This window comes from Panthera leo, chromosome E2 (assembly GCF_018350215.1).
Source record: "Panthera leo isolate Ple1 chromosome E2, P.leo_Ple1_pat1.1, whole genome shotgun sequence".
NCBI classification, from domain to species: domain Eukaryota; kingdom Metazoa; phylum Chordata; class Mammalia; order Carnivora; family Felidae; genus Panthera; species Panthera leo.
Genome location: NC_056693.1, coordinates 43100935 through 43128542, shown reverse-complemented (window position 1 = coordinate 43128542; position 27608 = coordinate 43100935). Strand labels below are relative to the sequence as shown.

Sequence of the window (27608 nt, the reverse complement as noted above, 5' to 3'; positions counted from 1 at the left end):
CCACAGCAAGGAGCCTGGGCTGTCAGAATGGATGGGCAGCCTTCCCTGGGGAGGGCAGCCTGTTTATTGAGTACAGAGGATACATTTACAAACTGAGTACACAAAATAAATAACTGCACACTCTCCATCTACGGTCCATGGCATAAAGGCCCATGTCTCCAACCTCCCTCTGTCCTACCCTTAGGGTCAGGCCTATCTTGGACAAGAGAGGAAATAAATCCCCAGGGTTCAGGCCTCCAGAGGCACTTGGGGAAGTGAGGGGAATTCTGAGGCCACAGGGCTTGGGCTCTCTGCTGCCTTGTGCCAGGAGCACTGAGGATAGGAGGGAATGTTTAAGGCAGTCGACTTGGCCCAGAGTGTTCTCTTTGGCCTTGTTTCCCACTGGAGGTGGCACATGCAGAAAGAGGAGGGCCTGGCCCAAGGCTACCCACTGGGAAAAACTGAGTGAGGGCCAGTCTCTCCCTGCTGGCAGAGGCCCTGCAATCTAGCTACAGCTAAAGCTGGGCCACACCTCCTTTCCTGCCACTGAAAGCAGCTGAGAAAGAAGGGGACTTGGGTTCCAGCCTTGTTTGTGGTGGTGGGGAGGCACCTTGACTAACACAGGGATGGTCTGGCTCAGGCCTCCGGGAAAGCAGCCACCCAATTCCACCCACCTCCTGCAGGAGCTCCCTCCAACCTAAGATTCGGCAGGGCCCAGGCTGGACAGGTAATGCTGTGAAAGGAAGCAAGGACAGGCTGGACCAAGCAAGGCCAGCTGTGAGAAGGCCAGGGCCCCAGGCACTCAGGGTTCAGAGGCAGGTCACACAGTATGGCTAAGTTCCAACTGGAGCTGTGCAGAAGCTCAGCAGAAGGGGAGGGCTGAGCAGCCTGGGACCTTTCCTCAACACAGCAGCTCCTTCCCACTTCCTCTAGAAGATGAAGGGTGAGTACAGTGGTCATTCCCAGGCTGCCCATACTCATGCCAGACACTAGATGGCGCCTTTATGCCACTGCAGAGCCTGAAGGGAAGGGACATTGGGCAGTACCAAGGGTAGAACCAGGGCTGACACTGGAATATTGATGGGACTCTCCCTGGGAAGCCCCTGGCCTGTGCCTTGGCCCAGGTGCCCCCATTCCCCAGGTAGCAGCAGTGGGGCTCCCTTTAATCCCCCACAGTTGGGAAGGAGGCACCCAGGGAATAGAATGGGCATCCAAGGGGGAGAAAGAAGTGATAGTGGGCTCTGCAAAGAAGGCACTGAGAGCAATGGGCTGGTGGGCAGGAGCTCTCCCTCCCACTGTCAGAGAGAGGTTAGAGCCTGGAGCAAGCCTGCTACCAACATGGCCACACAGTCCAGAAGGGCCAAGGACTATGCCATGGCCCTACCACCAGAGGTTCTAGCCAGTCCTGAGTCCAGGAGGGGCCTCTGGGGGTACCACAAAGGAAGAGAGATCTTGGGTGAGAGGTGGGAGACTGTTTAGACTTAGCTGGGAGTCCAGCCAAGACACAAGCTTTGGGCCTACCTGGGCCTCTCTCTGTGTTACAGATCAGGATGCAATGGAATGTGGGAGGCCAGAGATGAAGGTTCAGTGGAGGAAAGAGGGTTTCAGAAGTAACTGTCCCAAAGAGTCCTGGGACAACAGGACACCCTCTACCTGGCACAGCTTGCCTCTTTGGTCTTGGGGAAGAGCCAAGGGGTGAAAGAGCCCGAGGCCAGGTCCTGCCCTTTTCCCAACTGGTAGCAGAGCAGTTGCCCACCAAAAGGAGCACCGGTGCCAGTTCAGAGGGCTCACACGTCCCCAGGCTCCCTCCACTTGGTCACACCAGGCTCAGGCCCAGGATGAGGATGGGGGCTGCTGAAGAGAAGCGGGTAGGGCCATTCACCTGCTGCCGGCCATACAGGCCTATCTCCAGAGAGGGCATCAGGGCCAGATGGCATAGTGATGCACGGCCAAGCTGGGACCACGGGATGTCTGCGCCGTAGCCAGCAGCTCAGCCGTTGTACTGCTGCTGGTATCGCAGGTTGAGCTCCCGCAGTTCCCGCTCACGCACACGGCGTGACTTGTTGGAGCGCGTAGAGCGGCTAGAACGCGTGGACTGGGCCGACTTGGTGCTCTGGCAGCGGGAGGAAGCACGTTTGAGGAGGTTCTGGGAGATGGAGCGGTGCAGATTCTTCATGGATGAAGAGGCTGCCATGCTTACCACCCACGGGTGCCTCAAGGCCTGCAGTGCAGTCATACGGGCGCCAGGATCCACCGTCAACAGGCGATCAATGAAGTCCTTGGCCAAGTTAGACACACTGGGCCAGGGCTAGAGGCCAAGAACAAGCATTAGAGCGGGAGCACTCAACTCTGCTCTCCCCATCCTGATGATGCCATCACCATAGCACTTAGCATTATGCAGCATTCCAGCACTCTCCCCCTAGAGAGAGGCACTGCCCAGCTCCTCCCAAGTACAGCATTCTTTCTGGACCTCCCCTTCCTACCCAACACTGGCCCAGGCCACCAAGCAGAGGCTGTTCTCTGGGTAAGGAGTCCATCTGACAAGTAGGAGAAAGACCTGTTCTCCCCCGTTCCCCCAAGCAGCAAATTTCTAAGGTATCTGGACTCGAAGCCTGGCTCAGGAAGGTGGTCCCCATCAAGATCCCCCAGCTACCCCCAAATCACTATAACTCAGGAAGATTTAAAGAGAATGACCCAAACCTTCCACCATATCCTGAGCCAGACTTAAGCTCCAAACTCTGGATGTCCATATCAGGCCACTTAGCAGGGAACTTCCTTGTCTTTTAAGAGGTGACCCACCTCTCTCCATCTGACAGAGTGATGGTGGGCAACCACTGCCTTCCCCGCATCAGCCTCCACCCCTCAGCCATGGGGAGACAAGGAAACAATTCAAGGCAACTAGATTTCTCCATCTGCTGAGAGGGCAGGGAGCTCTTGGGGGATAGGTGGGACCAGGGCCTTTCTTTCCAGTCTTCACGACCTCTTTAAACCACACAGGGGATGCCTGGCAGTGCTCTAGACCAGCCTCATTTTAGTACATTCTGTCCTCAGAGAAACTGCACAAAGCCTGATCTCCTACAAACACCCGTGGCTGCCTCACCTCAGCCATACACCAAGCAGCTGTCTGTCTCAGGGACTCAGCCTGTACAGCTTGTCTTCACCCGGCTGAATCCTCAGGTTCTCAGGGTAAAGGACACTTTCTCAGGCTTCCTCTTAGCCCCCAGAGCTAAGCAATTATTCCAGTGATTTCAAGTTCATTGTTCATTCCCATTAGACCAAGCTAAGCTGGACGAGCCCTAGTGCCTGGTGCTAGGCATACAGAGGCTCTCAAGGCCCTCAAGCCCCTCTACTGGAGGAGGGTAGACACAGAACTGTTCTGAGTGCCTGAGTCTTCTGGGAGCACTTTGGCATGGGTTCTGATATTCCCAAAGAATAGGCAAGTAGGACCTTTGCTGAGCCTACGGCAGGTTTGGCCGGGATATTAAGGGCACCGTCACCCTCCTTCCTGCCGAATGAGGTCTGCCTGTTCCACTTTATGGTGCCCTTTGCCCTGGGGCACAACTGAACTCAATCTCCAGGGGGTTCAGGAAAATCTAAGAGCCCACATTCAGGGCAACTGTATGCCCATTCAGCAGATACACTTACACACTGACTATTGCTTCCCCCAGTTCAACTCCCTTGACCTCCAATTCTTCCCCCGTACCCTTCCCCACTTACATACAGGAGGTGGAGGGGGAGCACCAAGGAGAACACTCTTCTGAAGTCCCGAAGAAGGGGTGGGGACTACTTGCAGTTGCTACCCTAACCTGGTTTTTGGAAGGCAAATCTCAGCTTTTACTAAACTGAACTGGTGGAAAATGACAGATCACATTACCGAACAATCACTTAACAGGGTCCTCCTCACCAATGTGCTAGCTCCCAGCAATTCCTGGGGAGACAAGAGCCCTCAGGAGGAAGACAGGGCCTCAGGATATGCAGGCAGGGGAGCCCATAAATACCTTGCTGAGAGCAGTGAGGGGGTGCAGAGCGACAGCCCTCCCACACACACAGTCTGGTCCAAGTTTCCCTGCAGGCCCGCGCAGCTCAGGGCTCCGCTACAGAGGCTGACATGCAGGGGGACTGGACTACACAGCTGCCACAGTAGCTTTTGGCTCACGGTTCAAGAAAGCTCCATGTCTTGCTCCTGCCATCTGAACACAAGAAGCCACTGTGAGGGGCCAGCCAGTCGAAACCACCGACACTCGCTGCAGCCCCGATCACTCACTTAAGTAATGGAAAGAAAGGCATAATGGGGCCCCCGACGGACAGAGCAAAACCTAGAAGCTGAACAGACTGGGTCATGGGAATACCTGTGCTGCCCTACCAGCCTTTCTGGTCTCCAAGAGAAAGAAAATCACTGAGAAATACACTGTGGCTCAGCAGGGCCTACTGGTGGGACAGCCCAAAGACAGAACTGGCAGCCCAGGCTAGCCAAACGGGGCTGGGACATGGATTCTGCCCATGCCCCCTTGGTCCAGCCAAGAGAGAAGAGGGACAACTCCTCTGATGACAAAAGAAACAGTGGTGAAGCTGGACTCACAAGCCACAAGCCAGGAACCTAAACATAGATGGGTCAGAGACACCCCCACTTCACATCCATACCCAGCCAGACCAAGCCAGACCCCTGCAGTTCCACACAAGTCCAGTGCAGTCCGAGACTGGCCTCTCACCAGACCCATCCTGTGAGCTTAAGCATTTTCATCTCCAGAGTGACACATGCTCACACCAGGCATCGACCCCTGCTGCTCGCCGAGCGGCCAGCCTGTTAGTGACAAAAGTGAGCCAGATTGATCTGTGCCTTCTGCTCCCCCAGATGCTTGCCTCCCCAATTACTGTGTACACGCAGCCGTGTGCAGAATGCCAATGAACTCATTTATCTAAGGGCCAGCCCGGCCCTCTTCAGCAGGCCCTGGCTCTCCCCATCTTTCAGGAGCTATAAGCAGCTGGACCAGGTGGGTCCCCCAAGCCAATGTGACTTAAGTCATCCTGACCTGAGAATCAGGCTGTGCCAATGGCACCCGGCCTAACCCTCATACCCTGAGAGGCTTGCGGCAGGAAGTCAGGCAGGCCAAAAGCAGGTAAGTGGTCCTCAACCCACCCCACTACAGTGAGACAGGGGCTCAGGCTGCCCTTCAGAACAGTGCGCCCCTGGGAGCACTGCTGAGGCCTCCAACAGTACTCAGCAAGGAAAAGCAAGACTCCACACTCACCCAGGGCCATGCTTCTGGTCAAGTCCAATTCAGTACCTCCTAAGAAAGCTTTCAATACCCACAGACCAACCCACTTGTTTCCGCAACATACTTGGGCCTCTAGAGCTCCATGAGTATGTCTGTCAGCCCATGACTGTCTGGCTGGGTAGCACTGTGGGCATGAGAAAGAGAATAGTGATAAACAGTCATGCCTTTGACTTTCCATAGCTCTAACTGCTGGCTCTGGGTAAAGAACAGAACTCTCACCTCAGTAAACTTGGAGTCAAGTCAGGGACACATGTGAGGCTCAGGTGGCTGACAGAAGGGACAGGCCCCAGGTACCACCTGGCCAGTCTCCCAGAGGCTTCCACCTGTTTCTGGACTGACTGAGAGTATGGGGCATGGAAGGGAATGTTAAATGTCAGTCTGCCATGCCTCCAGATTCAGGTCTCCCTCTGCTGTGGGAGCCTAGGGCAGCTTCAATACCCAGGGTGAGAGCCTACACTGTCCTTTCCATGAGCCTTTTATGAGCTGTGTGTGTGAAGGGCTGGGCCCTGTCCTGAAAAGATAAGGAGAGACTGTAGGAGGAGGGACATCACCTCCACCCTGTTTCTGACCATCAAGCTGGTTGTCCTTTTCCCTAGTCTGTGGCCCTTGAGTCCTCCTCCCCTTGCAGTTAGGGTACCTACCTTTTTTTTTTTTTCCCAAGTAAGATCTGGGCTCAACCTGGAGCTTAAACTCATGACCCCAAGATCAAGAGTCGCGTGTTCTACTGAGTCAGCCGGGCACCTCTAGGGTATCAACTCTTGATACTGTAACAGCAGAGAAGCCAAAAAGGGATAGATGGAACTCTCCCAGAGCACTTCCTTACCAACTTCACCTTCCTCATCCCCTGTTTCTGAGGGACCAGTCACTCCTCAGCAGCAGAATCCAACATTCCCTCTAAAGGGAAGCACAAAATCAGAAAGGACTTTCCACTCCAGCTCAGAGGATGAACTTCCCTCCTCCCCAGCCCCTTTTACTTGCTCTAGCTCTAATGTCACAGGGCCTGGGAAGAACACTGCCCAGGCCACACTACCAATGGTTTCTCCTTAAGCCTAAGGGCTAAAGGAACAAAGGATGAAGGCAGCTCTCTGGCCCAGACTGCCGAGAGAGGAGGAAGCTGCTTCCCTCCAGAAGCAAACCTAGCTCACAGGCCTTGCCCTAGACTCCCTCTGAGAGGCAGGTCTGACCACTCTTAAGTGAGGGCAAAGAAAGGCCTGGCTTTTCTGGATGGCATCTGGGTGACAAATTAAAGCATTAGGCTGAAAGCCCAGAGACTTCTAGAGCTTCTAGACATTCTAGGTCTACTTTCTCTGTGCAACCTTAGAGAAAAGAAGCCTCCTCACTTTTAATATGAAGGAGCCAGGGGCGCCTGGGTGGCTCAGTCAGTAAACATCTGACTCTTGGTTTTGGCTCAGGTCAGAATCTCACAGTTTGTGAGTTTGAGCCCCATGCAGGCTCTGCACTGGCAGCACAAAGCCTGCTTGGGATTCTCTCACTGCCCCCCCACCATCTCCCCCCACTTGTGCTGTCTCTCTCTCAAAATAAATAAACTTAAATTTTTTTTTTAATGTTTACTTTTGACAGAGAGAGACAGAGCATGAGTGGGGGAGGGGCAGAGAGAGAGGGAGACACAGAATCCGAAGCAGGCTCCAGGCTCTGAGCCATCAGCCCAGAGCCGGACGCGGGGCTCGAACTCACGGACCGCGAGATCGTGACCTGAGCCGAAGTCGGACGCTCAACCGACTGAGCCACCCAGGAGCCCCTCAAAATAAATAAACTTAGAAAAATATATGAAGGAGCCAAATGCAATGGATTTTAAGTGTCTTCCAGTTGCTAAAGTCCTGGATTCTAAGGACACGGCTTCCCAGCTTTCTTCCTCACTTGGCTGCATGTGAGAAACAGAAGCATAGCATCTAACATTTAAATGGCCTTGACCTCTTGACCTCTATGGGTTCTTTTCTAGGCCATGATGACTCGGGAAGGTTCCCTGGCAGAGAAGGTAGCCTCACCAAAGAGCTGCAAGAGCTGCTAGAGCTGTTAGGGGAATGAAGGGAGGAAAGAAGCCTGGGCTTTGCTCCCATGACTCAATCTTCCCTCAGCTTTGTCTCAAGATGTATTTTCAGAGCCAGTATTCCCACCCCCAAAGGCCTCCTTCCTGTACTTACGTGGGCCTGAACGAGAGCAGAGAAAAGAGCACGTTTCTGGGAAATGGAGCTTTGGGTTTACACAGGAGAAGAGAACTATTAGTACGACAAAAACAGCACACTCTGACATTGCCCATGAGGCGAAGTGTTTTGAAAAATTCGGCAGAGCTAGATATAGTGTGGCAGTGGAGCCAGCAACCCCTTCCTCTGGTCAAGACACTCACCATCCTGGTGCCTGGGCTTCCACACCAAACAGAATCCACCACCCTAGGACCTGGCAGGGGATGGGTGGGGGCTGAGCAGCAGGAAAGAGGACCTTAGGGGAGAGAGCCTGAAGGGAGAAAAAGAAGGAAGATAATAGAATTTTAAAAAGACGCAGAGAATGAAGATAAAAATAAAACAAGAAAAGGCGTGACAACTTAAAGGTTAGCAAAGCTGTGTTCTGAAACTTGAAATGAGTAACAAAATGAAATCCTGGGGGCGCCTGGGTGGCTCAGTCAGTTAAGCATCCTGACTCTTGGTTTCGGCTCAGGTCACGATCTCATGGTTCGTGATCGAGCGTCACATCGGGCTCTGAGCTGGTAGCGTGGAGGCTGCTTGGGATTCTCTCTGTCTCCCTCTGTCTCTGCCCCACCCCCGCTCATGCTGTCTCTGTCTCTCTCAAAATAAACAAACTTAAAAAAAAAAAAAGTGAAATTCTGCACCCCCACCTGTCCCTGTCCAGAGTCCACAAAGTGAAGGACAGGGACAGGAGGGAGACAGGGTACAACTCAAGAATCCGCAAGGATGCTACGTGCTCACTTTGGAATCAGGGGGATGCTGGCAACCTGTGCCAGCAACCAAGTGCTGTCTGCTTTTAATAATGTCTTGGAGCAGTCCTGGAAGGTTCTGGATTTTAGAGCATACTGCTGAGTGGTCTCTTTTAATTCCACTCACAGATTTTGCTGAGGCCAACCTGGCTCTTTAAAAAAAAAAAAAAAAAAAGTAAGAAAAGAAAAAACAAGGGGCGGGGGGGCGTCTGGGTGGCTCAGTCGGTTAAGTGTCCAACTTCATCCAACTTCAGCTCAGGTCGTAATCTCACTGTTCCCGAGTTCAAGCCCCACATCGGGCTCTGGGCTGACAGCTCAGAGCCTGGAGCCTGTTTCAAATTCTATGTCACCCTCTCGCTCTCTGCCCCTTCCCTGCTCACACTCTGTCTCAAAAATAATAAAATAAGCATTTAAAAAATAAAAAACATAGGGCACCCGGGTGGCTCAGTTGGGTAAGTGTCTGACTCGATCTCAACTCAAGTCTCAATCTCGAGAGTCCTGTGAGTTTGAGACCCCTTTTGGGCTCCGAACAAAACAAAACAAAACAAAACAAAACAAAAACACACACACACGAAAACAAAACAAAAAAACTTCCTCCCATTCTAATTTCTGACACAGTTTGGAGCCCTGGTGGCTATTAGCATGTAACACACACTGAGACTCTGTCCCTGAACCCTGGGTACACAGGACTTGGACAACATGGAACGAAAGGATGAGTGAAGAGATGAAGGAGACTTCTGCTCCAAGCTGGCCAGGCCATACTGAAGCAAAGCTCAGGTCTGGGCACCATACTTGCTCTGGGAGACAGATGAACTGAGGCCAGGCAGGCATGCACGAGAAGAGTGACCTTGTGAGATGGAAAACTGACCAAGGAAGGAGAGTCTGGAGAGGCATGGCCAGTGGGGAGTGGTTGGACCAGGTCATCTTTAGCCATCCCATCCACCTGCAAGTATGCTTCCGCCTCAGTGGGGGCAGGAGGGGATGAGTGTGGGAGGCCGTCAGCGGATTTAAAGAGGTCAGATCGTGGGAGAGACAACAGCCGTGGCAGCTCCCAGAGGAACTCAAGAGCCTAGAAGCGACAGGGCCTGTGAGCAGGCAGAGCTATCCAGGTGGAGACAGACAATGAGAAGAGCAGGAGAGGGAGGGGATGGATGGCACACACCAGGCACTGCTCCAACACAACCCACGATAACAACCCTTTGTTGGAGAGGCCTCGGTGGGGCCGGGGGTGGGAAACAGCAGTGATGAAAGGAGGATCTGACCCTGAGTTAATGAGAAGCTGGAGGTGGTCAGGGCCAGGCATTTTGGTAGGAATGGCTGAATGCAGCAATGTAGGAGATGGGCCTCTGTTTCTGCCACCACAGGAGAGAACTGCTCTCTGGGGACTGTGTAACCAAGGCAGCAGCGGCAGAGGGAAGCCTAGAGGAGAGAGCTCCAGGGAGCTGAGCGGTGGACCAGAGGTGGCACAGGAAGGGGATACTGCCCCCCTCCGCTCCAAGCCTGCCTCCTGCCCCCACCAGGAGGAAGCTACCCCTGCCTTCCTCCAAAAGGTCTCCAAGCACAGCGACCAGTGAGGGTCCAGTAAGGCCCTCACCTAGTAGACCAAATCATATCACCTTCCAGTGACCAACCAGTCAGGGATCTGGACTGCCAGCGTCTGCTCCTACAGTTAAGGAGGGAGACTTGTCTGTTGAATACTTACTGCGTACCAGGAGGTGTGGTGAAGTAGGGACAGCCCTTCCAGAGGGATCCCTCCTGGACAGGTATGGGGGCATCATGGGATCCTGGCATAGAGCCAGCACCATCACTCAGCTCTTGGCACGCAACAGCCACCAGCAGAGAGGCAAGGAGCAAGGCCTTAGAGATACCTCACAGCAAGGAATTCTAAATCAATTTGTGTTTCCTTGTGCTGTCAGCTATTGAGACAGACATGGGAAAGCCATCCACTTACTCTGGGAGCAGGAGGCAGCAAGAGAAGAGTGATGAACTGATGGCCCATCACAGCCCCCATCCACACTGGAGGTGGGAATGTGAGGCAGTTAAAGACAGCCAGCAGAATCCAAGCACAAGCCTGGAAACATGCTACCTGCCTCTTTGCATTTCATCTGCTGCCTGCACACAACGTCCAGTCTCCAGCTCTCCCACATCCCTGGAGAAGTCCTCTCCATGGTTCTGGGCCAAGGTCCTATCCCTACTCAGCTGGCTGCTATCTATCAGGGCATATGAATGATCAGCCCCCTCACAGGCGCATGATCAGCCCCCTCACAGGCACCGATGCCCTTCACCTACAGAGCAACAGGACATGGCACATTCCCCATACCTCCTTTTATCTTCAACATCCCAGGGTTGAATGACAAGCGTTAAGGTCTTTTAAAGAAGTAGGGCTCTCAGAACTACAAGATGGTCCAACTCACGCCCCTGAGCGCCTGCCCCTTGGTGCCACGTGGATGGGTAGTCAGACTGCAGCCCAGAGGCCATCCCTGAAAAGCCACCTCCCTCCAACAAAATCCCCCAGGGAGTAGCACGCTGGGTCTGCAAGTGGCCTTCCTCTCCCACCAAGATTCTGTCCCTTGCCTGGCAGCACTCTCTCTCTGAACAAGGCACTGTAAGAACCTCTGCCCCAGCCCAGCTGTTCGTGGGGCAGTCACTTGGGCTTGCCCACAGCTCAAAGACTGCCCAAGCAGAGGGCAACAATTAAAGGCTGCCAAATGAGGCAGACAGCAAAGCTGCTGATGGTACCACTTTGCCATCAATCCCACAAGAGCCTCTACGTCTGTCCTTACTCTAGGAATAGAACTCTTGAGAAAAGCAGTAACATTAGGCCGGCAACATCACATCTCACATCAAGTCAATCATAGAATCTCCAAGTCAGTGGGACCGTAACAGTCCTCTAGTATGGGTCTTAACAGATGATGACTCACCTTCTGTGTCACTCCTTTAGAAATAACTGCTCCAGTCCTTCTGGAATCTCTCATGACAAGAAGCTCCCTCTTTCGAGGTGGCTCTTTGTGTCTTCAAACTGCTCACACACTCAACACAGGCCTTCTTCACATCTGGCCAACATGTGTCTCCCATCACTTCCCACATGACCCTGGCTTGGCCCTCTCCACTCTGGCACCTCTGGTCCCCAGAGAAAATGCAGATTTCTCTTCTCAAAATTATCTGTCATAGCTGTCTCCTTCCCAGCATTCCCTCCTCTTCCAAGATTCCTGCAGCTGCTTCTAAGCAGGTCTGGTCACAGACTACTAGACACATCTCCAGCAGGCTCTTCACTTTTTCCTGGAGTCCAGCCCCCAGAAGAGGGGGCTGCCCCGTCTGCCTGCCAGCCACTTTTGGGTCCTTTCCCAGGGAATCACTGACCACCAGTGCTTCCCTCAGGAGAAGCCAGGAGAAAAGTACCGGGAACATAAGTATTGATACACATGCTGTCTTCAAGGACCTTACAGGCCTAAGAGATGTCCACAGACAACAGCCCAAGAAAGTGCTGAAACAAAGACTCCAGCAACATGCTGAGACATGTATGTCAAAGAACATAGACTGTGGGGATGGAAAAGCCAAGAACTCTGACACCAAGATGGCCTGGATTCAAATCCCAGGCCTGCCACCCTCTAGCTGTGAGACCATGGACAAGTTACTTAACCTCGCTAGCTTCAATTTCCTCATCTGTAAAATGGGGCATTACACCCACCTGGCAGCACTGTTGTGATTAAACATGTTGGATACAGAACCCCTAGCCCTGTGTCTGGTACTCAGTAGGCACTACACAGCACCATTCTTGATGGAAGCAATCTTTGAATTGAACCTTTTAGAGCTGGTCAAGTTTCTACGGCCAACAGTGGGAGCAGAGTGAAAAGCCTGAGCGTAGTACGTGGAGTGAGTGGAGCAAACATCTTGGGCCTATGGTGTGTAGGAAATGGGGCAGAGAGTGGGGCCAGGGCTATGGCCGGAGTATCTAGAGTGTCAGGGTTGTGGGGTAGGAGCCAGGCACTTGGTGTATTTCCCTCCACCACTGGGCCCCACCCGGGGATGTCAAGGCAGAAGCCTACATACTCTTTGGACCATAGGGCAGTCAGGTGTCTCTCAATCTGCCCCTGTAAGATGATGCTCCTACAGAGCTGCAGGAGGATTCTCTCATCTCACTATGGTTCACACCATAGTGGAGCTCATTCTCTGGAATCGCTGATCTGCCCCAATTACCCCAGGACATCAGGTTCCCCCATCCCCAACGGGGATTACTCCAACAGCGCCCAGTAAGCCTTCCTCCTGCGGGTCTCTCACAATACTTTCTGCTGCATTCCCCCTTTACTACCAAGAACACAGAGGACTCCCTCACACCTAATGCTTCCAATCCCCAAGTAGCCTCTGCAATTATGGAGCTCCCAACAGCAAACGGCAGGCCTGGCCCAGCCTCATCAACCTGTACTCCATTACCTCCAAACAATCTCCCATTTATTCTGAGCACAATCAGCAATGTCCCTTTCTCTGAGCCTCCTCCTTCTCAAAGCTCACCTCCTGTAGAAAGTCCACAGAAACCACTGAGCCTGACAGGGGGCTGCAAAGACATAGGCTTCAGGAAATAAGCACATTGGGTAGGCACATACAACACCACTACTAGAAGGAGGGGGGCAGGAAAAATGCCCCTAGAAAGGCACTACCATGCAGCTTACTGTCAGGTGAGGAATGCACATCTCCAAACCTTGCTGAGCTCAAAGTGGGTGGTCCTTCATTTGCAGAAGAAGCTAGATTAAAACACCCCCTTAACATGACATGGTCTCAGACAGGTTTTCTCACAGGGCCTTGCTCACTTAGATGGCCTTCAGAAGGGCAAATGACCATCACACAGAAGAAGACAGATGACTGGACTGAGGGTGGGAGCAGGGCCCAGCCCAAAGAAAGGGGACCAGTCCAGCCACCTGATCTGAGCCACACAGCTCACGTTCCAGACTGCCCAAGCCCTGTGTTGGCATGTGCCTGCCAACAAGGATTTGTTCTGTGGCCATTTCCTACTCCTAGTCCTTTCTCCCCAGGCAATCTCAATCTTCATGGGGATGGAGAACATGACTTCATGTCTCTATGCATCTTCCCCAGGTGCACTTATGGGTAAGGCAATGGCCAGGGGAACAGAGAGATGCTTGGTCCCCACCTCAGAGCACCTGCTCTAATGATGAGACCTCCCCACCCAGGAAATACCCCAGACAAATCCCACCCAAACCACAACTCTCTGTAGATGGTGGTAGAACCAGTTTTTGGAGTCAGATGGCATCTGTCTACTGTAATAGACAGGTGCTATCAGGGTTGGCCATGAATTTGACTCTGGAACTGGGAACTCATGCTTTCAGCTTCAAGTGAGGGGTTGGGAGGCAAGGTTGGACAGTGCCCCATTCCCCTTGCCACACACACACTGGAGTCCCAGACTGTGATTCCAACAGAGCAGGAAGCAGGCTCAGGACCCAGTCCTGTGGCTACAGAAGGAGCAGGAAGCCTGAGTCTATTCCTCACTACATTCATTTGTCATTCTCCCAGACACGGATAATCAACAGCCAGTTAGCAAGACTGCAAGCTCCAATTAGATAAACTGCTTGATCGATAACTGCCAGAATCAGGAACTCTTGGGCAAACCTACAGGCTTTTGAAAGAGTCAACACCTTCGTCAACATCTCTTGGGAAACCTCCCTCTCTGCTATAGCTAAGTCCACTACTCCCTCTGCCAGGAAGAACCCTAACAGCCTGGCATCACACAGAGCTCCTAGTGCACAGCAGCCAGGTCAGGCCTTGGCACAACACTGTCTCTGGCAGGTGGATGCTGGGTCTTCTGGCCAGTGATGAAACCTGGCCCAGAGGGTGAGCAATGAGGTGTCCTCTGCGACCACACCATCACAGCCTGCACTTCCCAGCCAGTCAGGGTTTGTTTTGTTGAATCCATTTGGTGCAAAGAAGATGTGAGAAACTTTAAGAGAGAGCTAGAGAAAGCCCCAGTTTCTCCTTCGCCTGTGGCCAGCACAGAGCTGGTCTAAAGATGAAGGCTTCTAGGGGCATCTGGGTGGCTCAGTTGGTTAAGCATCCAATTCTTGGTTTCGGCTCAGGTCATGGTCTTGTGGTTCATGAGTTCGAGCCCCGCATCAGGCTTTGCACTGACAGTGTGGAGCCTGCTTGGGATTCTCTCTCTCCCTCTTTCTGCCCCTCCCGCGCTCACTCTGTCTGTCTCTCCCTAAATGAATGAATGAATGAATGAATGAATGAATAAATAAATAAAAACTTTAAAAATAGATGTATATTTTAAAGATGAAGGTTTCCCTCCCTTCCTCATACAACTCTGACATGTGACCTGGAAATCCCCCTAGGGAATGCCAGCCCCCAACCTCACAGGAAGTCCTTGACTGACCCCACGACCACATCTGGAAGCTGATAGGGAATTGATGGAGCACAGGACATTAAACACTGAAGACAAAGTGGCAAGAGGCTTTGGGGTAACTTCTGCAGGAAATGCTGCTCTGGACCAGTTGGCTGGGGCCAGAGAGGACCCAGTCCAAAGTCCTTGGAAGGAAAGCTAGGTTTCAGAAGGAAGCTGGTCCCAGAGCTCCTTCCCCTCCACATGGGTAGTTCAGGAGGCATGGACAGCAGTCAGCAGGCCCAAGCCTGAGAGGAACACCATGGGGAGCACTCTGCAGGGGAACTTGGGGAGGGGCCCTCACTGCCTTGGCAGAATCCTGTTCTCCTACAAAGCTTACTTCACCTCCTATTTAAGCCATCACATATTCTTTTATTCACAACCTTCCCAAGCCCACCATTATGCTTGTAGCACCTGGTGGTGCCTATGGTCAGCCTCCTCTCCTACCCAGTCAGCATCCTGCCTAAGAACCAACCAACTCTTTCTTTTTGTGCACCTTCCTTCAGCTCCCACCAGTACTGAAACCTAGAAGATTTTTTTCAGGTATCAGGGAAATCCGTGGATCCAAAGACACAAACTCCTGGTTGACTCTGGCCTGCAGGTTAGTATTTGTTGGCACAGAAGACAGTACGTAAACATGTGAATGGATTCCAACATTTTACAATCAAATTTTCTGGCTTCTCTTTAGAAAACTGGAATGTCTGGGTGCACAGAATCCTCTGGGCTGTGTGGCAAAACTGGGAAAAGATGAGCAGCAGCGGCTCCTGTAGACAGGGCGTGGTCACGCTAGCTTGTCCCAGGTCCCTGTGGAGCAGATGTTGTGGCTGCCCTGTCCCATGTGCTCCGGCCCGCGCCTACGGTGCTGCTCCTGTGCATGTGGACAGCTCCCAGTGCCAGTGCCTGCATCTCCCTGCTTCTTTGCCTGAAGATTTTCTCCAGCACTAGCTGGCATTCAGGACAGCCCAGAAGTGCCAGGGATTTAATGCCCCACCCCCTAATAAATTCTCGACTCATACAGGAGTCAGTGTATTAACACCCACCCACCTTCTTGTCCCTCAGTGGTACAATTCTGAGGCATGTCCCATGTGATTATTCACAGGGCTCCCAGTGGGAGTTCCAGTGGCCCCCAGGAAGTCTACTTCTTCATATGCCCTTTAGTGGCTTCCTCCCTTTCTGCCTTACCTTCCCCACCCTTCATCTGTGCTTACTGGAATCATATCCCAATTAAATGATCTGCTCCCAAGTCTCAGAGCTCACTTTTGGGGAAACCCAAACTGAGATATCCTACTATTCTCTACCTGCCTGGCCCCATGAACATGGTCCTCAGAGCACATCCTTCTGATCAAGAGCTGCAAGATATCCCCCCACCCAGAGGCCTCCCAACATCCCTGAGACAGGGCAGACTCACCTCCCCCGAGTAACTGTACTTGCCCCTGAGGATTTGCCGGTACAGCCTGGTGCGGTTGTCATCCTCAAAGGGCATGGTGCCGCTGAGCAGGATGTAGGCAATGACACCCAGTGCCCACATGTCAACTGAGTTGGTGTAGGGCTTGCGGACCAGGACCTCGGGAGCAATGTACTCGGGTGTGCCACAAGTGGTCTTCATCAGGCAGTCATCACCCTTCTTGCGGGCACTGGCCAGGCCGAAGTCAGTGATGATGATCTTGGAGTCAGTGCCTGGGTGGTAGTAAAGCAGATTCTCGGGCTTGAGGTCTCGGTGTGTGATGCCCAGCGCATGCAGATATCGGACACCGTCCAGCACCATCTGCAGCACCCGTGTGGCATCACGCTCAGTGAAAGAACCCTTGGCGATGATGCGATCAAAGAGCTCTCCACCAGTGGCCAGCTCCATCACCATGTACACACGCTCCTGCGTCTCAAACACCTCCACCAGCTGGATGATGTTGGCATGACGCACCCGGCGCAGCACACGCAGCTCTGACTCACATACCTCTCGCCCTTCCCGGTACTTGGTCTCAATCATCTTGATGGCATACGGCTGCCGGGTTGCACGGTGCTCCACGCGTACTACCCGGCTGAAGCTGCCTCGGCCAATCAGGGCTTTGATGTCGTACTTGGCTGTCACACGTGGGTCAAACTTAGCCCTATACTTAGCCACCCTGGCCCTGCGTGGTGGTTCTGAGGGAGGCTCTGTGTGGCCGGCAGTGGGGGCACCAGGGCAGGGGTCTGCACACTGACTGGCTGCTGGGAACCCAGCTTTGAGAGCACCAACACTGTCCACCTCTGTGATGAAGTGCTTGTACACATCACTCTTAGTGCCACTGAAGGGCTCCACCTTCTTGACGAGATCCAGCTGGACATCCTTTGGCGGCTCAGGAAGGACCTTGCTTGTCCCACAGCCCATCACGGACACGGGGGCATCCTCTCCAACGAGGCTGGCAGGACCTGCTCTGCAGGCAGTGCCCCGTCTACACCTACGCAGACAGAAGAAAGGGCAAGTCAACATAGCCAGAGATAGCTCTGAAAGGATAGCAGCCACCCTCCTCACCTATTCTCCCTTGCCCCTCAATAAATGTAGCCTGAAGACCTGACTCTAATATGGTTGCCTGGAAGGGAGGATGGTGTTGGCCCCTGAGTGCTCAGTAAAGGGTCCAGATGAAAGGTTGGGTCTGAGCTCCATGGTCTTGACTTATATCTCCCTGGATCTGATTCTCATGCTGCTTTCCAACACCAAATGAAGGGCAGGAACATGCATGGGGCTCAGCTGTCACTGCCCCCACCCTCCTCCCTACTCTGTCTGGGCCCCTTATCCTAGTTGAAATTCTGTTTTTTTAAATGTTAAAATCATTCCTCTTATTACTCTGACTCATCTTTCCTGAAACGGGGGTGTGGAATGTTGGAAGCCGACTCTCCAACACTATCACCCAGCAGGGCTCAGAAAGCAGCTTCTCCAAGGTGTCCCTCATGGATATCTTTCCTCGCCCTCTAGCCTCCTGCAGGGGTTGATTCCTTCCTACAACTGCTGCCACCACTACCATCACTACCCTGGTTCTCTGCCCTAACCTTACTCTTTTCTAGATGGTTCTCATTACTTTGCTAATGCACCATCTTCACCTGGCAGTTTAACATCTTGTTCCAGGGTCTTTCACTTCCCCAGTTCACCATACAATGCCACACAACCCAAGGCTGGCTGAAATCAAACCCTGTGAACTTAGGACTACAAACCTTAGCACGTTGCCACCAGGTAGCCACCAAACTAGCTTGGGCTTCATTTAAGAGACAAAGGAGACCATGAACTCAGAAAGGACACTAACAGTTTCATCTAGATGTGACTCAGGCTGTGGATCAGAGTACTCTGCTTCCTTGGGATGAGGATCCAAGAGCTTCTCCATTTGCTTCCCAGACAGAGATGTTGCAACCATTAACACCCTGTGGCTGGTAGGGCCTGGATAAGGTAAAGTGTTGAAGTAATGCTTTCCAGAAGTCACTTCTACCCTGGCCATCCTTCTCTATCTTGAGGGCCCCATGGGTGAAAGAAGAGGGATGAGAATTTCCTATTGATGATACCATACAGAATTAGGAGTAAAATTATCAAATCAGAGCAAACATGTATTAAACATTGTAAAGGAAAAAACCAGCTATTCCCCCTTCCTATGTAAGGAAATAAACAGTTCTTCCCTACTGTGTATTTTTCTTCACTCTGTGTGTCTCCTCTACCTTCACAGAGAACACTTCATTTTGACACCTCTGATCACATGTGTGGAGTCCCCACCCCAAGCAATTCTTGTAACACCAGCCAGATGTCCTACAATTTAACTCAATTCTGACACTGTCTACCCAAAGGTAGCATCAGATCCCACAGGTTAAGGGCTCAGGCTCCCTAAGACTGCCCCCGCCCTTATACACACTTCAGGTACCAGTTACAAGTCTAGGTTATCACCTGTGTTTCTGACCAACCGATCACAGACAGGGGTCCCAACAACCTCCTCCTTGGGTTCAATCAATTTACTAGAGAGATTCACAGAACTCCCAGAAACACTTACTTACATTTACAGTTTATTAAAGGATATGATAAAGGATACAAGTAAACATCCCGATGGAAGAGATGCACAGGGCAAGGCACATGGGAAGGGGCATGGAGCTTCCATGCCCCCTCTGGGTACACCACTCTCCCAGCACATCTACGTGTTCACCAACTCAGAAGCTCCCCGAACACCCTACTACTGGGATTTTATGGAGGCTTCATCATGTGGGCACAATCAATCATTAACTCCATTTTCAACTCTTCTCCCTTCTCAAGAGAACAGGAGGCAGGGCTGAAAATTCCAAGCTTCTTATCATGGCATGAGTCTTTCTGGTGACTAGCTCCCGTCTAGGAGTCACCTGGGGGCCCACTCAAAGTCACCTCATTAGAATAAAAAACACTCCTATCACCCAAGAAATTTCAAGGGTTTCAGGAACCTGTATCAGGAACTAGAGTCAAAGACCAAATATTAGAATAACTGATGCTCTTTATGCTCTTATCAGTTAAGAAATTACAAGGGTTTCAGAAGCCATGTGCCAGGAACTGGGGGCAGACACCCATATGTATTTTTGTTTACCTCACAAACATCTACTAGGTGCTAGGGATTCAGGAATGAGTAAGACATGGTCCCGTGTAGATTATATTTTAACACACACACACAGACACAAAAGCAAAACCTGGTCACTAAGGTCACAGTGCAAATGAAGAAAACATCATAAAAACAGATCATTTCAATATAGCATGTTAAGTGTTAAGCTTGAGAAACAACAGTAGACATAAGGAGAGACACAGGAGTTAAGGAAACCTTCCTGGAGGAGGTGACCCCACAGTGAATTTCGAGTAAGGATGAATCAGGTGAGGAAACGTGGGAATGGTGTTTCAGGCAGAGAGCACAATATACTCAAAGATTCAGAGCCCCAGAATAATACCGTGTCCGGGAATGGGCAGTTTGGTGGTATGAAGACAGGACTGGGGGTGGGGTGGCTTCAAGTTCTTGAAGCAGCAGGAACCAGGTTGTGGAGAGCAGCACAAGGTAGGGTGAGAAACCAAGACCTTCCAGGGAGGTGACTGGAACTACCAAAGAGTTTACAAAGAGAGGCAATCAATCTGTGTTTAGAAAGAAGTGAACTGGAGGAGGGTCAAAGTAGATTAAAAGGGCCAGGGAGGAGGGTGGTGGCCCAGATAGCAGGGTGGGACGGAGGGGTGTCAGCAGGAGAACTGACAAGGACTAAAAGCTAGATATAAAGAGTGAAAGGAAGGAGAGAGGGTGACACGCTAGTCCTTTGCTTGGGCTCCTGGGCAAAACAGTCAGCAGCATACCAGGAGGGACAGGTTTGGGAAACGGTGGGAAAAGATCAGTGTTGGATGTGTTGCAGGGCACGTGCAACATCCATATGACATTCACTGTGGATCACTGGAAGTAGAATCTGACATTTGAAAAGAATCAGCGTCAGAGATTCCATGGCTAACCACGGGTGGTGCTTTGAGCTAAGGGGCGACGCCTAACCCACCCCCACCCTCACCCCCGGGAGAAGCCAGCAGGCCATCCCATCAAAGGCAGCGGAGGGAGACACAGGCAGGTTTTGCTGTGGCAACTTGGGCATCACAGAGAACCCACAGAGGCCACCAGATTCCAGTGAGTCAAGGGCCTGCTTCTAAGGTGGTGATACTGCCTAATGTGGCTAATTCTTTCAAGGAACAAGCTCATCACTGAAACATACCCAAGAGCTCGATTATCAATCAATCCATCAGATAAAAAGGAAGAATCTGGAGACCACAGATTAAGGGCTCAGATTTTAATCAACATGTGGATATGACTGTCAGTCGAATAAGGTATATCTTTCCTCACACGAGGGAAGATTCCTCCATCAACTCATCCACATTTGCTGCAATTCTCACCCAAATGTCGAGGAGATCCCACACAGTAGCTCAGGAAATCATGTTTAAACAAAGGCATTTAGAAACAAGCTTCTTTTTCACAGAGGCTAAAGATTAGAACCGTGGACAGGAATTCTGCAGATTCATCTCTTCTTTCAGGGAAAACACAATACTCTCAACGTAGTCAAGGGCTGCAGCTCAGGAAGAGGATAGTTCTTGGGCCAGGTTTCCTGAGGCACAATACAGGGCCCTGATCCCCAAGACCACTGGTAAGCAACATCTATCACCATTCAGAGAGAAGACAAATGGCACAGTGACCCAGCACGGCCACTCAGATGTCTTCTCCCTGGTGAGGCAGAATCCTAGATTCACAAAATAAATAACTGTTTCCAGGCATATGCACTGGGTCTTTTTGTTTAAATGTGCACATCTAGTCTGGTCTTGCTGAGAAAAACTAAGGTTTACAAAAGAAAAGGCCTGACTTCTCACTTTAAACAAATAAAGTATGGGCAGGGATCTCAAGTAAGCACTAAGACAGCCAAGGAGTATCCCTCTCTGACCTTCCTTCTTCCTTTCTGGGACACAGTTTCTCCCACATCTGTTTCAATTAGAAACTCTTCAAAGATAAGCTGATGCTGATACTCCACCTTCCCAACTACAGATGAAGAGCAGAGGACAGAGGCTGCTAGCTCAGGGGGAGGGCAACAGCCGACAGCCTCCAGGTGATCACAGCTGCTCCACACTCTAATCACATCTGTAAAAGTCTCGTTCGGCAGAGGTCAGGTGAAAAGGCAAACGGGGACAGGGAAGGCATCTGACAAAACTTCTGGGAATAAGGGCAGAGTGTTTTCCTGCCCCCCCAGCTCTCCTGTGTAGCCCCCAGCACAGTGACCAGGGTGTGAGACAAGACTCAGGAGGTCACACCTCGCCAGCTATCACAAGTCACTATTCCCTTTCGCGACACCAATCCTAACACATCTTTCAGAAAGAACTGAACTCTCTAAAGTCGGCCTCCATACCCTCAACTCCCAACCTCCTGCCAAGCACTCCTCAAGGAGTACCAGCATGTTGGATAGAGTGTGGTAGTGGGCATGAGCATTCAGCACTACTGTCCTAATACTCTACAGAAACGAAAGGCCGAGAAAAACATAAACTTGTCCACAGCCACTTAAGATAGTGACTGCCAAGGAAGGACCTAAATCTCCTGGTTCTCCATCCAGAGCTCCTTCCATCACAAGGGAGACTCCGCAAGTGCCTGGATCTCAGCAGAGGTCAGCAGGTCAAGGCCTCTACCCTTCCTCATACCACTCTGCTAATGAGTTAACAAACCTTTACTGAGGACCTTTTCTGAAGGATCTGTATTATGAAACCTCCATTCCAAGTACACTCTGGGTCACACTGCTCACTGCTGTACTCTAGATTGCCTTAGAACACTAGAACTGTCAGCCCCCTTGAAGGAAGAGGCCACTTCTTGGGTTTCTAGAACTCTCTGGCACCCAGCAAAGTGCTGAGCTCAGAGCAGTGATTCATGTTTGCTAACAATGAGTGAAAGGTGGACTGGCTCTTGGATTTCTACCTGCTGCAAGGCACCAATTTCAGAACCTCAAAAATTTTCAAGTGTCAGGAAGAGACCAGATTGGTGGTTAAAAGAGAGCTGTGCTCTTTCAGTGCCTGTGTAAATGTCCTCAGTGACAAAGGAAGCTGGAGCTCTCAGGTCTGTTTGAGTCTTACAGATTGTTAATTGAACTCCAAATCAAATTTGTCCACAAGCTGCCAGACCTGACCCATGGGAGAGAGGGGGCGGGGCCTACAATGGATCTTGAAACAATTTCCTGGCCACGGAAGCCAAGTGTGTGGCTCTATCCAAGGCAGGGGCCCATAGGCACCCAGCCCTCTCCAGTAACACCCCCTAAGATTGTTCTCCACAGAAAAGCTTCATAACCTTTCACCTGTAAAAGGTTATGCTCTATGTTTTGAAAGACTATCTATCAAAATGAAGTAGACAGTAATCTCCCAGTAATCCCAGAAATAAGGAACTATTAAACAACACTTCTAACCATCATGGGGCAACAGAGATACCAGGCAAAAGAGCTTGTCACTTTAGATGAAAACTCCTAAACAAGGACCTCTGCAACCTTAGGGAGAGCTATGTGATTCTGCTTTTTCAAACTGGGAAACTGGCACTGCATCTAGCAATTCCACTTTCAGAAATAATGCTATAAAACCACTTTCATGAGTATACAAAGGTGTATTTGTACAAGGAAGTTCATGGCAAAGTTCTTTATAATAATAATGGACATTACCCAAATATCCATCAGTAAGAGAATAATTAAATAAAGATCCATTCATTCAATGGAATACTCTGAAGCTGTTGAAATGAATGAGGTAAATCCGTATATACTGACAAAGAAAGATACCAGTCAATTTTATTGAATGGCTTCGTGCCAGGATCCATATCCGTGATATAGTAAGTCGTTTAAAATAGCATCTGAAGTATACATCCAATGAAGGGGTTAAAAAAAGATACAGACATATATGTAGAAAAAATATCCTAGAAAGGTAAAAGAGAAACTTGATGGTGATTGCCTCTAGGGTGAAGGGAACAGAAGGAAGGAAGGAAGGAAGGAAGGAAGGAAGGAAGGAAGGAAGGAGTGGAGGGAGGGAGGGAGGGAGGGAGGGAGGGAGGAAGGAAGGAAGGAAGGAAGGGAGGGAGGGAGGGAGGGAGATAGGAAGGAAGGAAGGAAGGAAGGGAGAAGGGGAGGGAGGGAGAAAGGGAGGGAAGGAGGAAAGCAAGCAGGCTTTGACTTCTCACTTTACATATTCCTGTGATTTCTGCAATGCTATTTTTTTTTTTTTTTTTAAGTAAGCTCTACACCCAATGTGGGGCTTGAACTCATGACCCTGAAATCAAGAGTCCTACGCTCTACTGACTGAGCCAGCCAGGTGCCCCAGCTATTTTTTAAAATCATCACTACAGGGGCGCCTGGGTGGCGCAGTCGGTTAAGCGTCCGACTTCAGCCAGGTCACGATCTCGCGATCCGTGAGTTCGAGCCCCGCGTCAGGCTCTGGGCTGATGGCTCGGAGCCTGGAGCCTGTTTCCGATTCTGTGTCTCCCTCTCTCTCTGCCCCTCCCCGGTTCATGCTCTGTCTCTCTCTGTCCCAAAAATAAATAAAAAAAAACGTTGAAAAAAAAAATTAAAAAAAAAATAAAAAAAAAAATAAAATCATCACTACATATTACGTTTTTAAAGTTAACAAAAATATATACTGTAGAAATGTACAGACTATTATACAAATTTTTTTAAAGTGCCAGAGGAATATACACCAAATTATTACAGTGTTTGTGTCTAAAGACACTGTGCATTATTCACTCCTATGTTTTAACTTTTTTTTTTTTTTAAGTAGGCTCCATGCCCAACATGGGGCTTGAACTCCAGACCCTGACATCCCAGAGTAGCATGCACTATAGACTGGGCCAGCCAGGCGGCCCAGTTTTAACTTTTAATATTATTTCATAATAAAAATTGTTATGACTTCCTTTTTTTGTTTTAAAACAGCTCCATGCCCAGCCCACACAGGGTTTGAACTCACAACCCTGAGATCAAGACCTGAGCTAAGATCAAGAGTCGGACGCTTAACCAACTGAGCCATCCAGGCACCCTGATTTCTTTTTAGAATATAGTAACTCAGGACACCACTTCCCAAGGACTCCAGTTAGGCATCACTGCTTTACATGGTAATAATTGGTGGGCAGAGACTCCTGTCTTAGGGCTGAGAGGAGAAAGTTCAAAAGTTTGCTGTGTCCTCATTTAATCATGACCCCAGCTCCATCTAACACATCCTACCACTGGCCATCCCACCATCAGAAATACAGACTCTGGCAATGTACCGGGAGTTCTCCTTCCAAAATCCCAAAGTTCAACCCACAAATATTTACTGAACTCCTGCTGTGGGCCAGGAACCCTGCCAGGGGCTGTGACAGGCAAAAAGAAGGTTGCCATAAACTCTACTCTCAAGGAACTTACAGTACAGATGGTCCCACATCAAGAGTCTCTCTTATGATGCCCTTTGAGGCCACTTCAAGACTGGTAGCCTGGAAAGGGACCCTCTGAGATAATTTTCCTCCGCAAAATGGAAACACGACATTTTTTTACTTTAGCATCGTATCAGACACCATGACAACAGAAGACTGTCCCAAGAATTAGCTCAGTGATGACCTAGCCAATACAAATCCGCTTAGTATTCACTGAATAAGATTCTTGGAAGGAAAGGGATTTCAAATAAATAAATCTCCTTCTAGCTCTCAACAAGCAGAATTACTTCCATTCTTCCAGGGCTGTACTTCTCAAAATTTTCTCTATGCACCCTGGTATTGAGGGGGACAGCTGTTCTCAGCTATCTGGAAACTCAAGGGTCAGTACTTTGGCATACCTACAGCCCATTCATATCATACAGTCGGGAAGCTCTGAAAAGGACAAAATTGCCCACATAACATGTGAACACTTGTAAAGTAAAACAGAAGGCCAAACTAAAGCCTCACTCATTTAACTATGAACTTGTGACTGACAGAGATCCCCAGTATCTATTTCAGATTCCAGAGACAGTAGGATCTTCAGGGGTATCCCATTCCAAGTGAGGTGCAACTCTAGCTCGGTGTCAGGGGCAAACAGGTTTCCTGACAGTTGTACTTTCTCTAGCTCATTTATACAACTTAAGAAGTTCAGGAATTGCAATTAAACGGGGAGAAAGCGCTTATACAACAAACCTACCCTCTAAGGAGTCAGCATTCCAAATTTCTTCCAGGGGAAAGACCAACTGCAACTGCCCTGAGGAGAAGCAGTTTTGTCATAGCTTTCCTTGATAAGCAGAAATTACCTTGAGGAAATTACATAAGGCAGCTTCCTACATGAGACTCAATTTGAAGAGCAAACAGGCTTCCTGAGATCTCCTTTTGATAAGGGACACACTCTGGGAGAACAGCCATTAATAAAAACGATGTCTTCCATTTCCTGAGTTCCAACTGTGTTAAGTATCTTATATGCACTCCCACTCTTCTATGCAACTACACACAGTAGCCATGATTACTGCTATTTTGGGATGAGCAAAGTGGGACTTCAAGGACCTCAAGATCTCACAAACACCAAGAAATGAATCCAAGTCTTTCTGATTCCAAAGCTCAAATTACTACCACAAACCACTCAAGCGAATCATACTGCCTCCCCAAAGTATGGGCAATGAGACTCTAACAGGAGTCCATATGGCACAGCTAAGCCCTTCCCAATGGACAAAGAAGACCCAACAGTTTCCTAGTGCAATGACAAAGATGTTCAACTAGGGAGCAAAGTCACCTGAAGTGTTGTTTTTTGTTTTTGTTTTTTTCCAAAATACAGTTTCCTACCAGATTCCAGATATTCTGAATCAAAATATCAGAGAGTGAGACTCTTGAATCTGTATCTTGAAAAATTACCCCATGAGATTTTAGACCATCAAAGTTGACAAGGCTGCACCACCTACCACATGCATACATGTGCATGTGCAAACAAGAGATACACATTTGCTGTGCTCATCTCAGATCGCGGCCCCTAATAGGGGCTCAGTAATATAGCTGAATCTGGTTCTAAAACCAACAACCCATCCCAGTCCATTCAGCTCCTACTTTATAGCAGGCACAGAGCCAGCCAGACACTCAGATGCAGACAGGAGACTCACTCCCACCATCACGCGACACAACATGATATACTCAACAGTAGTCACATGAATAAAATGACCGAGGAGCCAATGGTTACTTGTAAAGCAAGAGAGGCTTTTCCAAGGAAAGGTAATCTAAGATGGATTTTAAAGGATAGATGTAAATTTTCCATTCTGGTGGTTAGGGGTGGGGTAAAGAAGAGTATTTCAAAATGTATTACAAGTACAAAAATGAAAAAGTAGAAAAGTATTAAAACACTGAGCTCAGAAGGTAGAAGTGCCCAGGTATTGACTTCCGGGTCATGCCTCTACCAGATTATGAAGAACCCTGAATGCCTTACTAGTGAAGCTTGGACCTCATCCTATAGGCACCAGGGATCCAGTTTCATGCAGTGAAGGACTTATTCAAATTTTCAGGTGGAAATTATCGCTTCAGCAGCTTCGTGGAGGGAGAGTGGGCGTGGGGAGCTGAGTGTCCCCTTATAAACTGAAGGATGATGGTTCGCGGAGCAGGCAACCCGGCTAGGCTCAGGCCTGCTTTTTCCCAGGCTGAACACGGAAGTGACCAGCTGCCCCGACAGCTCCTAGCGTTCAGTCGCAAAGGCGAGGTGTGAAGTAGGTGCCGGACACGTAAAGGCAGTGAGGACAACCTGCTTAGTTCACCGTGACCGACGCCGGCTGGTTGAACAGGGGGCAGGGCAGCTGACCACGTCCACCAGGCCCACACAGCCCCAGACATCGGGGCCACCCAGCACAGCAGCACGTTTCGAGACCAGTCCAGCCTCGTACACCTGGGATCCCAAGCAGCCACCTGGCCTGTTCCCCAGTCCCGCAGGCCCCTGCACACTGGGCTCCTGCGGGGCTCCCTGGGCAGGGATAGGCCCAGTGCTCCAGGAAGCGACCGTGGCCGCAGGTCGTCAGTCCCTCCCGCCCGTCGGGCCGTCGCCCTGCGCCGTGCCGCCTCACCTCGCACGGGCGGCAAGGTCTTCGGCGTCTCGGCGGCTGTGGTGACCCTCTCCGGACCGCGGACAGGGTCGCCGCCGCCGCCGCCATCCTCAGGCGTCAGCGTCGTGACATCATCACAGCGCGCGCTTTACGCCAAAACAAACCCAGGCCGCCCCTGGGGCGGGGAGGGGGCGGACCCTCGGGAGAGCCCGGCTACGCGTTTAGCACCTCTCCCAGCGTGGCCTGCCAATCAACGCCTTCGGGGCCGGGACTTACTCTCTACCGGCTGGGTGAATCAAGTTAACCCTGAAAGTAGCTCGACCTTAGGCACCGAGAGGAACCGCGGGAGGTAGAGACAGAAGTGTCAAAATTTCTTGTTAGGGCAGAGGGTGCTCTGTAGTGCGAGGGTGGGGACATAGTGCGTTTCAACAGAGGTTTCTGAGGTGCCTCTGGAACTCCGCTAAGGATCGTTTTAAAGTTCATTAACAAATCAAAAATTTGTAACTGCAATTAAAGTAA

General features: G+C 50.6%; 1 protein-coding gene across 3 annotated transcripts; it reads right to left on the bottom strand.

Annotated features, from left to right (window-relative positions):
- Positions 1 to 20: 20 nt before the first annotated feature.
- On the bottom strand, positions 21 to 27187 carry PSKH1 (protein serine kinase H1). Of its 3 annotated transcripts, XM_042920938.1 has the most exons (4): positions 17780 to 18008; positions 16002 to 17028; positions 7621 to 7727; positions 2147 to 2287 (listed from the first exon to the last, which is right to left on the bottom strand). In XM_042920938.1, exons 1-4 carry the CDS (start codon positions 17824 to 17826, stop codon positions 2236 to 2238), a joined length of 1233 nt encoding a protein of 410 aa, XP_042776872.1. In that variant the 5' UTR covers positions 17827 to 18008; the 3' UTR covers positions 2147 to 2235. The 3 variants fall into 3 exon arrangements, with proteins under 3 accessions (XP_042776871.1, XP_042776870.1, XP_042776872.1); XM_042920937.1 differs by lacking the exons at positions 7621 to 7727; positions 17780 to 18008 and adding an exon at positions 27111 to 27187 and having other exon boundaries at positions 21 to 2287; XM_042920936.1 differs by lacking the exon at positions 7621 to 7727 and having other exon boundaries at positions 21 to 2287; positions 17780 to 18005.
- Positions 27188 to 27608: the final 421 nt, after the last annotated feature.

What these genes read in the sequence shown, in the direction of transcription:
- PSKH1 (XM_042920936.1), bottom strand. Translation starts at nt 17,826, where the DNA reads ATGAAGCCCAAGCTAGTTTGGTGGCTACCTGGTGGCAACGTGCTAAG. An exon ending in CCTGGTGGCAACGTGCTAAG is followed by an intron (nt 17,029 to 17,779) that starts GTTTGTAGTCCT and finishes CTGTCTGCGTAG; the next exon opens with GTGTAGACGGGGCACTGCCT. An exon ending in AGTACAGTTACTCGGGGGAG is followed by an intron (nt 2,288 to 16,001) that starts GTGAGTCTGCCC and finishes CTTGGCCTCTAG; the next exon opens with CCCTGGCCCAGTGTGTCTAA.